This window comes from Pseudophryne corroboree, chromosome 8 (assembly GCF_028390025.1).
Source record: "Pseudophryne corroboree isolate aPseCor3 chromosome 8, aPseCor3.hap2, whole genome shotgun sequence".
NCBI classification, from domain to species: Eukaryota; Metazoa; Chordata; class Amphibia; order Anura; family Myobatrachidae; genus Pseudophryne; species Pseudophryne corroboree.
In genome coordinates this window covers 82,589,381-82,601,568 of record NC_086451.1, presented here as the reverse complement: position 1 = coordinate 82,601,568, position 12,188 = coordinate 82,589,381, and the positions used below count along the sequence as shown (strand labels likewise).

The following is a 12,188-nucleotide window of genomic DNA, read 5'->3' as shown; positions in this document are numbered from 1 at the left end:
CAGTATGTTTGGAAACTGGCCAGCTTTTCTTGTCATCATCGTGAAGAGCCAACAAGTAATTTCTCCTCAGCAAGTTCTGGGTCCTACAGATATTGATCCGTAATACCTTGAAAACATCCAGAGACTGAAGAGAGCCTTCTTCATCCAGAGACCTCTCCCAGTCCAAGGCGGGGATCACAATGTCCTGATTCAAATGGAACCTGGAGACCACTTACAGCTAAAAAGAAAGAATAGTTCTAACGGCACAGAAAATGACCCGATCAGATAGAGCCACCAGTTCTGAAACCCTTCTAGCTGAGGAGCTAGGTAGACAACCTCCTAGGTAAGGAACTTCAACTCCACCGAATCCAATGGTTTCAATGGAGGGTGGTGCTGCAATGCTATGTAGACAAAGACAGGTGTCTCCGAACAGGTACCGTACGACTAAAACCCCCGTCTAGTATAGTAATCTCAAACTGTGAGTGTGTCTGGAAGAGGGGGTGTGCTACCAGCTACCTAGAAAGCGTATATTGTACCAAAAAGAATAAAGAGGTAGCACTATGGTGCACTAAGTCGATAAACTAGAAAGTGATCTTAAAAACTTAACTTTTAATAGTTATGAATAAATGTGATCGACTCCCCACCTAGCAAATAAAAAGCAAAATATTAAAAGATAGAAATAGATAAGAAATGAAATATTAAAATCTGGCGCTGGAATATCTGTAGTGACTCCTGCTATTAGTCAATGGTAGATCCAAATATCAATCTATCTACTGTGACTAGAAAGTGGTCTTATAGTATCTTTCGGCCACCAATTCGATTGTCGTTTGATCCCCTAGAGATGACAGAAATCACTACTCCCGTATTCTATCAGTACATAATTTTATAGTTATGGGTTGATCTGTCACTGATCTTAAATGTGGAACCTGATCTTGTCACTGAACGGTTAGATTGGACAGTATATAATCTTATCTTAATAGTATTCTGGCTGTCCACTATATTCAATAGTCTATTTCCCACATATAATCATAAGGGGCTGAAGGAATGCATTCAATTGTATTCAGTCCCACTCTATTATAAAGTAGCAAAATAAGGCACTGTAGCAATATTGTAGTAATGTGGCTAGTTACACATTCCCCTGTGTACTAATGATGTGCAGAGTCTAATATTGGACACATTTCACAGGTTTAATAATGATTCCCTATCTTGTGGGCATACAGGGTTAAATTCATTCCCCGTTACTGCCTAGATAGGTATGTAACCTCCTTCTTAGCACTACTGACCGCTGTGGTGATTAAATACAGCTGTCATATGGTAAGTCAGGGCTAAGCTCAAAGTCAAATATCACGCCCCGATATAACAGTAGTATGGATACTAGCACAAATCATGTGTCCATGCGCTGTTAGTTCGTGCGCTGTACATAAAGTGCACATACACAATAATGTCCCTATCTGTATGGCCTGAGACAGTGCACTAAATTCACTGTTGGCAGTGCTGTGCACTGGAATGCTTACAAGTAATAGCCTTCACCACCTAAGCCTTCTCACAGTGTAGAGAGCTAGGGATTGAAGGCACACCTCGTAATAGGAGCAATGTCGTATTTTGTTAGCATTTGCCCACTACATAAAACACTCTATTAACTATAAATTAGCATGACATGAATCATTTATTTCACAGTATTAGCAGGAGCATCTACAGGGCACCAGAATAAGATCCCATGGAGCTATTGGAGTTACGTATGGAGGCTGTACATGCAAGAGAGAAAGTTTACACTAAAATAGTAAGAGCTCAGGTTTATACCCCCTTCCAGTGCATACTGCAGAAACAGCAGCAATCAGTCCAAGTGAATATTAGAGATAGGAAACTCCTTTGCTTCACACCAGATGTTGTAGATATTTCAAACCATGTGATAATTATTGTCAGAAAGGTTTTCAAACCAGTTCAGAGGAACTTGTACATTTAAAGAGTATGAAGCCACAGTATTAAAGACTAGTGGTGAAAATTGCCTTGCTTGTAGATGTAGATTCTACAATTTAGTAGATGATGTGTAACAAGACTGTCTGGGCTAGTCCGGTGCTACAAAATCACCAGAAGGCCCTCTTTTTAAGCTTTTTGGAAAAACGCAGAAGTACTGCCACTGGAAGGAATAGATAGACCAGATGAAATTTCAAAGAAAAGCCTGCAGATCTTTCACCTGACCTGGGAGCAGAAACCCTCCACCTTGTGGTTCAACCAAGATGCTATCATGTTTGCATATGGTTGCACCAACTGTTAACCAGCTAATCTGAAAGATCACGGGAGGGAGGGAGGGAGGGAGAGAGGGAGAGAGGGAAGGAAGGAAGGAGGCCCCCCCAACCACCCCATTCCTGATGAAATCTCCCAGCCCCCACTTCCTGTTAATGAAGTCTGTTACCCTGTTGGTCATGGATGGAATGTTCTAATTCCAGCACATTTATTGGGAGCCTTGCAGACTGGTTTCTGTCATTATTATTGTCTAATCCTAAATGGAGAACTGGGGCCCCTGGTGAGATTTTCACCCATCAGCCACCAACAGAGTGATAGAAACAGTCTATGAGACAGTCTGAATAACGGACTGGTCAAGTTCTGGTGAGACCTGTTCCACTTCAAAATCCCTTCAATCTGTAACACCCACAAATGAATGATCCAAAAACTGCAGCAAATCCATTGTCAGAAGCCAGGCCTTCAGCCAATTGTTTCGACTCTCCGTGGCCTTACTGACCCAAGTCTAACCATTTTAAGGGAGGTTTTAATTTTCCTAATCATGCTACCCTGTAAGGCAGCAGTTTTCTGAATATGAGTGGTGGAGGTTTAGTGAAACATGGTAGAACCATTCTTTTAAATTATTTTTTTGGCGGGGGGGCTGGTGTCGATCTCATTTTGCAATAATCTCACTGGGGAAAAAGGTACTGCAATATGCATAATACCTGAATTTTTTGATGAGGTCTGGCCTACTCTCCAGTAAGCAAACCCCTGACTGTGGATGATGGTAAAGAAAGTGTGTAATTTTGTATTTAAACAGCAAAGTGTCTGAAATCTCTAAATCCTTGTTATCCCTGATTTCTAAACAGTACACGCAAGATACTCAACTCCCAGCTTCCCAGAAGAATCCACACCAGGACAGAAAGAAACCCCAGGATGACTGCCCTCTGCCACCTAACCTTTCTCTTTGGTACGAAGACAAGGAAGAGCGTGACTTTTCCTGGGCCTGAAGAAGCACAGGCAGTTACCACTTCCATGATCTAGAAGAGGTGGCAGCAGTCATAACCCTCCCTAAAGAAGGGAACAGTTGCAGAAGACCCTGCACTGACCATGCTTGCCATGAGAACCATTTGAGTCCTCTGGTGCCAAAGAAGTAAAGGGCAAAACAGACTAGTTGGAGACCTCAGTAGGAGCTGGTGTTTAATGATTTTCCTGGAGGATGATGAGTTGCAAGAGCTCCATAGTAGAATTACAATTTGGGAGGGCAGTCCACCCCCCCCCCCCCCCCCTCCCCAGACCTCTATAGTAGCCTGAGCCATAAACTTGGCCCACACTGGCTCCACCATCTCAAGGAGTTCACATGCTGGTAAGTGTGGTATCAAGATGCCCTTACCTCACATGACATGCAAAGGGCATCTATCCCTGGAATGGACACAAAGTAGCTTAAAGTGACATCTGGAACAGGCAAACAAAGTTGCTACTATATGGCCTGCAGGATAGCCCTGGATGTACTCCCCAGAAATGAGGGAAGAGGTGGATAGGACAGTTGCAACTGCACAACCCATGATGACGCTGAGGTACAGAAGACACAGGTCAGAGACATACAAGAGCCCATAGAAAACCCACCACATTAAATGCGCTTCACCTCTACTTCCGGGCAGATGAGAGAGCAGATTGGGAGAGGTAGGAGCTGCTGGCAGCTGCTTGCAGAAAATGGCCGCTGTATTTACTCTGACGGACTTGCTAAGCAGGAAGGCTCACCAGGGAGGAAGTTCCCAAGGTTCAAGAGCTCCCCAGAGGACCCAACACAGCAGGCAACCAAAGCAAAAGGATGTCCACCTGAGGTTTTTGCTAATGAAGTGCCCAAGCTTCCTGTACCACACACTGTATCCTCCAATGTATGCCTGAGAACATTACATTTTCAAAAAGAACTGATATGCAAGTGCTAAAACACTGAATTCAGGTAAAGTGGCCATTCTGCCAACTAAACCGGTATGACTGGAAATACAGCCTCCATTCAGTAGGAACCAGTGAAATCCCTGGCCACTATTCACTAGGAGCCAGTTACATCAGTGTTTACAGTAAATTACTAACCGTCCTTTAGAACCAGATGAATCATATATCTTTGGCCCTCGGTGGCAAATTTCTCCTATAGTGTGATACACGCCTTTAGCTGTAAAATATGCAAGACAAGCAAATCGTATTGATTAGAGACAGATTTAATTTTATGTACAGTGTCTGAGAAATATTCTTTTTTTCTTTAAAAAAAAATAAAATGTTTTTTTTTAAATAAAGATGATGATGATTATTATCCTTTATTTATATGGCGCCACAAGGGATCCGCAGTGCCCATTACACAGTACATAATCAAATGAGCAAACAAGAAAACAGCACTTACAGTACAAGACAAAGGACAGGGGTGGTCTTCAGGTTGCCGGCGGCCGGGCTCCCGGCGACCACCATACCGGCGCCGGAATCCCGACTGCTGGCATACCGACATCTTTTCTCCCTCTTTGGGGTCTACGACCCCCCTGGAGGGAGAATAGATAGCGTGGTGCGCTTAGCGCGCCACCGTGCCCGCAAGGGGCTCATTTGAACTTGCCCAGCTGTCGGTATGCCGGCGGTCGGGATTCCTGTGCCGATATGCTGGTCGCCGGGACCCCGACCGCCAGCAAACCATATTACACCCTAGGACAGGTATAGAAAACCCGGGGTTAGGTGCCATCAAAGGGAGTATGGAGTATAAGATAGTGTAAGTAAGAAAAGGAAAGGCACATGAGGAAAGAAGTCCCTGCTCTTGCGAGCTTACAATCTAAAAGATGAGGTGCTAACAGGGTTTGGTGAAGAAGAGGGTCTTGAGAGCCCATTTGAAGTTTTGTAGAGAGGTGGAGAGTCGGATGGGGAGAGGTAGAGCATTCCAGAGATAGGGAGCAGCACGTGCAAAATCTTGTAGGATGGAGTGGGAGGAGGTAATCAGTTGGCAGGAGAGATGGCGTGCATTAGCAGAGCAAAGAGGATGGGTGGGAATGCAAAGAGAGGTCAGGTCAGAGATGTAAGAGGGAGAAAAGTGGGAGAGGGCTTTGTAGGTGAGTGTGAGAAGCTTGAATTGGATTCTGAATGGGAAGGGTAGCCAGTTAAGGTCCTGCAAGAGAGGGGATGTGGATGTAGTACGTTTGGTGAGGAAGATGAGACGGGCAGCAGCATTGAGGATACATTGAAGTGGAGAGAGGCATTTTTGAGGGAGGCCAGATAGGAGGAGATTGCAGTAGTACAATCTGGAGATCACCAGTGAGTGGATGAGGGTCTTAGTAGCATCCTGAGTGAGAAAGGGTCTGATCCTGGAGATGTTTTTGAGATGGAAATAGCAGGTTTTTGAGAGGTACTGAATGTGTGGTTTGAAGGAGGAGTCAAGGATTATTTCAAGATATCGCACTTGGGGTCTAGAGGAGATAGTTGTGCCATCAATGGATAATTAAATTGTGGGAGGTGAGGTATTGCGGAGGGAGGGAAGATGATCAGCTCAGTCTTAGACATGTTAAGTTTAAGAAAGCGCTGGGACATCCAGGAGGAGATAGCAGAGAGACAGTTGGAGATACGAGTGAGGAGGGCAGGGGAGGAAAGGTAGATTTGAGTATTGTCAGCGTAGAGATGATATTTTAAGTCAAAAGAGCTAATGAGCTCACCTAATGAGCATGTGTAGAGAGAGAAAAGGAGAGGCCCAAGAACAGAACCTTGGGGGATACCTACTGGTAGAGGAAGTGGGGGGGGGGGGGGGGGGGGTGGAGTCATGAGAGGAGACAGAGAAGGAACGGTCAGAAAGGCAGGAGGACAGCCAGTAGAGAGCAGTATCATGCAAGCCAAGGGAGTAAAGGATTTGCAGGAGGAGAGGGTGGTCTACAGTGTCAAAAGCAGCAGAGAGGTCAAGGAGAATAAGCAGAGAGTAGTGGCCCCTGGATTTAGCTGCAAGGAGGTCATTGCAGACTTTCATGAGGGCAGTTTCAGTGGAGTGCTGAGGACGGAAACCAGACTGGAAAGGGTCAAGCAGTGAGGCGGTTGTAGACAATACGCTCAAGGAGTTTGGAGGCAAGAGAGATGGGTCGGTAGTTGGAGAGATTGGTTGGATCAAGGGTAGGTTTTTTCAAGAATAGGGGAGACAAGTGCATGCTTGAAGGCAGAAGGGACAGTGCCTGATGAGAGTGAGAGATTGAGTAATTGGGCAAGACAACTTAAAGCCAATTTCATAGAGTAGCACGTTCCATATCAAAAAGGCGATCAATCGTCACAAACAGACCATCATTTTTAGTACACGTATCTCCACCTAAAATGCTATTAAATAAATGGTAGAAGCTGCTCGATATCACTGACAACACAAGGCTCCTTATACTTCTCCAAATACAAACCTAATATCAGTTGGAAATTGAGCAATACCGTCAGTACCCCAAGTAAATGTTATAATGACTATTATTGTTATTATCATCATCATATATTTTTTTTTCTATTTTATTGAAAATGGAGCAAAAAAAAAAAAAATGAAGAAAAATAAATAAATATACACAGACATGGTAATACATGACAAAACAGAAAATTGTATAAAGACAACCAAATGAGGCATGGTCGACCAAAGCCTCTAAAAGCTATGGAACAGAAGACAGATGGATTGGAACACCACAGAGTCTTGGTGGTGTTAAGGTTATCTGGTTACTCCTACCAACTTCCCCCAGAACCTTTCCTTACATTCTCTACATATGAGGTCTATGCTATTCGCCTCTTCAAACCAGGTCACTTTCGAGTAGCTGTCATTTACCATCCCCCTGGCATTCCCATCAAATTCCTTGATCACTTTGCTTCCTGGCATCCTCATTTTCTCTGTTCAGACATTCCCTCCATTATTTTAGGTGATCTCAACAAACTAAATTATACCCCCACCGATTCCTCCCCCTCTAAACTCCTTAACCTCACATAATCGCTTTGTCTCTCCCAATGGACCTTCCATGTGAGCGGATCTGGTGTTCACTCTTCACTCACCCTTGATATATTTCTGACTTCTCAAATTCCCTGCATCTCCTCTCTGCCCATCACATGCTCTCTTTTAACTTATCCCCCTCTGCTTCTCCATATCTACCTCCTAAGGTTAACATCACTAAGTGTAACATTGAGGCTATGTGTTCTTATCATCCCTGCTTGATTCACATTGCTCTCCTATTTTCTCTCTCCTGTCCTGAACAAGCCACTTCCTTATACAATGCCTCCCTTCTTATCTTGACTCCAGCGACCACTATTCACCCTCGCATTCAAAATTCACCAAATATCTGAAAAAATGTTCACGTACCGCCGAGTGACAGTGGAGGAAATCACGCTCTAAAGCAGATTACCTCCATTTAAAATTTATGCTCTCATCCTACAGCGCTGCCTTTCCCCTCTCTGAACAGTCATACTTCCAGAACCTCATCTCCTCCCAGTCTTCGAACCCCCGCAGTATATTTGCCGCTGTCAACTCCCTATTCTGTAAACCCCCACCCTGACTCCCGTCTTCACTCTCTGCCCTTGACTTTGCCACCTAAATTAACGCCATATGTTCATCCCAACAGACCTTCAACAACCTGCCCTCTCCTTTCCCTGACCACCCCTCCCCATCCATCTCCCCAACTCTGATTCTTTTTCCAAGTATCTGGAGAACAAGTAATGGCCCTCAACCAGTCGTAATCCCCCACTTCCTCAAAATCTCCACTAGACCCTATCCCCTACCTCTCTCCTTCTACCTGTTTCCATCGTGCCCACAATCTCTCCCTCTCATCCTCTCTGCCTTCAAGCACACCTCTGTATCCCCTATTCTTAAAAAACCTACCCTTGATCCTAACACTCTCTCCAACTACCGACCCATCGCTCTCCTCCCTTTTGACTCCAAACTACCTACCGCTCCCTACTTGACCCATTTCAGTCTGGCTTCCGGACCTATTCACTCCACTGAAACTGGCCTCCCTAAAGTCTGCAATGACTTCCACGCTGCCAAATCCAAGGGCCACTACTCTCTGCTTATTCTCCTTGATCTCTCTGCTGTACAGGTTCAGTACGTAATCCTGACATCGGCATCCCGAGGGGAAGAATGCCGACACCCCTTGCGGACTCGGTGGCGAGCTACACTTGCCACAGGTTCTAGTCTCCCTCTATGGGTGTCGTAGACACCCATACAGGGGGAATCACCTACCTCGCCGGTTTACCGGCGGCAGTATGGTGACCCTGTCGAGATCCATGCGTCAGTATTGACTGCCAGGATCCCGAAGAGCGGTATGCTAACCGCATACCTGCTGTTTATGAAACTATGGACTACCCTCTCCTCCTGCAAATCCTTCACTCCATTGGTCTGCGTGATACTGCCCTCTCTCCTGGATGTTATCTTACCTCTCTGACCACTCCTTCTCTGTCTCCTCTCCCGTACCTCCCCTAACAGCAGATGTCCCCCAGAGTTATGTTCTTGGACCTCTCCTTTTCTCTCTCTATACGTCCTCTTTAGGTGAGTTCATTCGCTCTTTCGACTTACAATCTCATCTGATGATACTCAACTCTACCTTTACTTCACTGAACTCTCCCCTCACTCATACTGTATCTCCAACTGTCTCTCTGCTATCTCTTCTTGAATGTCCCAGCACTTTCTTAAACTTAACATGTCTAAGACTGATCATCTTCTCACCTTCCCGCATAACCTCACCTTCAACAATTTCATTATCTATTGATGGCACAACTATCTCCTCTAGCCCCCAAGTGTGCTGTTTTGGAGTTATCATTGACTCCTTCCTCTCCTTCAAACTACACAGTCAGCACCTCTCACAGTCCTACAAGGGATCATTATGAACAGTTGTGGATTTTACATAGTGACAGTAAAAATCTGAAACTGCACTGGCACTCCAGTAAGCTCTGGCTTACATCGCCCCACCCCCCTCCCTCTATCTGTCTGTCCCCCCCCACACACTCCCTTGTGACCCCAATCGCTGGGTCGTATGAGACAGTCTCCCAGTGAGGAGGACTTAACTGTGAAGTGGCTTCCAGTTGGAAGCTCTTCCACCTAATCTTAGACAGGGCTAGCAGTTTCGAGTAGACGACTCCTCCCCCTCTGGGACTGACAGTCCAGAGTGCAATTCGGAGTAAGAGCTTCCAGCATGAAACCCACACTGGGAGTCATTCAGTTGCGGTTGCGCCTGCGTCCATCATTGCAAAGTACCAATTTTCCACGAAATGTTGATGAGCTAAATACACTTTGTTGTTCACTGATAAAGTGGAACTACACAACCCAGCATGCCCTGCCACAGGTTTAGCATGCTACAACAGCAAGCAGTCGGAGTGCCACACGTTGCCTACCCCTGCACTAATACACATTTTAGTCAGCAGCCACTTAACCTACCAGTATGTTTTTGGAGTATGGTAGAAAACCTATGCAATAAACACATATAAACTCCACACCTTAGTGATGAGACAGCAATACTACCCACTGTGCTGCCCTGCAACTTCCTCAGACTTACCTAAATGAGAATGGGGCTGGGGGGAGGGAGAGGGGGAGCTATAAAGCTCATTAATAAGATGTTAAATGTAAATGATCCCTTCTTCCTTTCCTTCAGGTCCCAGCACTTTATCTGTGGCTTTTGGTTCCAGTAATGTACAGTAACTAATTATTGCTTAGCAACTGACATGATTGTTGGATATTTTGGTTGCCTGTGATCAAATTGGCTGGACATGGTCATCCAGCTTCTGTCTCATTATAGGGATTGACATATTTATAAAAACGGGTGGTCTTCAGTATGCCGAATGTCGGGATCCCGGCGCACAGTATACCGGCGCCGGAATCCCGACACCCGGCATACCGACAGCTATTTTCCCTCGTGGGGGTCCACGACCCCCCTGGAGGGAGAATAAAATAGTGTGGCGCGCGTAGCGTGCCACCGTGCCCGCAGCGTGGCGAGCGCAGCGAGCCCGCAAGGGGCTCCTTTGCGCTCGCCACGCTGTCGGTATGCTGGCGGTCAGGCTCCCATAAAAACAGAAGTTGAAGACATATAAACTGGCTTCCTGGGCTGTGGGCATTGATATGACCACTAATCTCCTGAATCTGTGCTCGTCTGCTGCAGATCCGATTACTGTACAACCACATTGAGTCACCTTTTTTCTATTCAAGTGAGAAGAGAACTACATTTTGTTTTTTTAAATTGATCTATTTTTCAATATTATCAAACTGAAAATAAAATTACCGATTCTTTGTCGAAAATGGAATTTCCGTTTAATTTTTTCTATTGTTGGCTTCAGTTCTGGGTATCTGTAGCTGTGAAAGAGCATTTCTCCGGACTCCAAGCCTGTTAAGGCCAAAAACTCCTCTACGTTTTTCTTGATCTGTTCGTCTTCTGCGCGGTTGAATCGTCCAGTCGCAAATTTAATTCCTGGAAAACAAACCACAAGACCATTTTCACAGGGTGAGAGACACATTGTCACTCTTCATTAACATGTCTTTCACTAGATATATTCACAGTCAGATTTCAGACAGTATTGCGCTACCTCAACTGACTGCCCCTTCATCATTTTCCCCCTATTTTTACCGATCATCTGCTGCTTGTCACAGCATAGCAGTGGTGGATGTCAAGAGGGGGAAAACAGGCACTATTCACCCGGACCCAGCAAGTCGTCCTTCTAAATAGGACTGACATACTGTAGGTGCTGGAAGAAGTTATAAGAGATAAAGAGGTTATGGGGAAGAGAAGTCAAACAGATGAAGGTATTTATTTGTATGTGCAGTACATTAGCAATGCCCAACTAGATAATAACAATAAACTTTTGATGATTTAATTCTAAACAAGAGACTCCTGTACTTTCCAAAAGGACCATAATGTAAGATAACCATAGGAGCTAGTGTTCCTATCTAAGAGATGCTTTACTACACTGGAAGTTTAGACTTGTATTAAATCCTGGTCCCCAAGTACAATGGTCACCCTGAAGCACCAAGGTACAAGACAGGGGCTGATTTAGGTGTCACAATATTACTGCCCCCCTCTATTCCTCCCTTCCACCACCCAAAATATATATATTTTTTTTAATTATTCAACTGCCACCTGGCTCCAACACACCAGCAGACTACCAGGGCTATGATGTAGAGGGGCCTGCTGTGCTGCATCAAGCAAGTGACGCCACGTACCTAGTGTTAAATCCACGACTGGGTATGGAGTGCAGTGACAGGAGCTTGGGTACCTTCAAATCTACCTCTAAAATGTAAAGCTCCTCCCCCTGTACACCCCCGAATCTTGCTGAGGACAAAAGGAGAAGTGAGAACAAATGTTCTCCAAAGGGAACAATAATCATAATAAAACAACAAAGTCGGAAACAAGAATACTGAGCTTAGTGAAGGGAGAGCTTAGTGGACTTAGAGAAAAGGATTTAACAAGCACAAAAATCTTATTTTTCCTTTCATCCATGGGGACCCTAGACCACAACTTCCAACTTTTGCACGACCCAGGCAGTGCTTGCTTGTCTGCACCACCTCCGGGACCATAACCTCTTTCTCCATCACACCCCCAACCTGCATTTACAGCAATTTCCTACACTCAGTGGGGATGCCGTCTTGAGGGGTTGGGTTTGGGTGACCGCCGGTCACCATACCAACACCAGGATTCCGGTAGGTGTACGGTTGTCACAGACACCCACGTGTGGGTATAGTCCCTTTTGGTCGGCATGCCGACCGCCGGGATGTTAAGTGTTCAGGATCCCGGCGTCGGTATAGTGACCGGCGGTCGGGACGTAACCGCATCCCGTCTTGGCACCCTGTTTATTGTGGGATAAGGAATACTAACTTAACTTTCTAAGTTCCCTCATAGCTTTACAGTCCTTTGCGTAGATATTGACTAGCCTTGCATTCAGGGCTGCCATCAGAAATTGTGGGGCCTGGGACTGACAAAATAGGCAGGCCCCCTACTGTAGAATAGCACCAGTTAACGTGTGTGTGTGTGTGTGTGTGTGTG

The 12,188-nt window shown here is 45.4% G+C and overlaps 1 protein-coding gene across 2 annotated transcripts in view; it reads right to left on the bottom strand.

Moving 5' to 3' along the window:
- Positions 1-12,188, bottom strand: part of TTF1 (transcription termination factor 1) — a 154,005-nt gene that overhangs the window by 105,421 nt on the left and 36,396 nt on the right. For both annotated transcript variants that reach the window (XM_063936765.1, XM_063936764.1), the window contains exons 6-7: positions 10,434-10,619; positions 4,294-4,372 (exon numbers count right to left, since the gene is read on the bottom strand). In XM_063936765.1, coding sequence (XP_063792835.1) covers positions 4,294-4,372; positions 10,434-10,619 — 265 coding nt within the window. The remainder of the gene's footprint in view (positions 1-4,293; positions 4,373-10,433; positions 10,620-12,188) is intronic.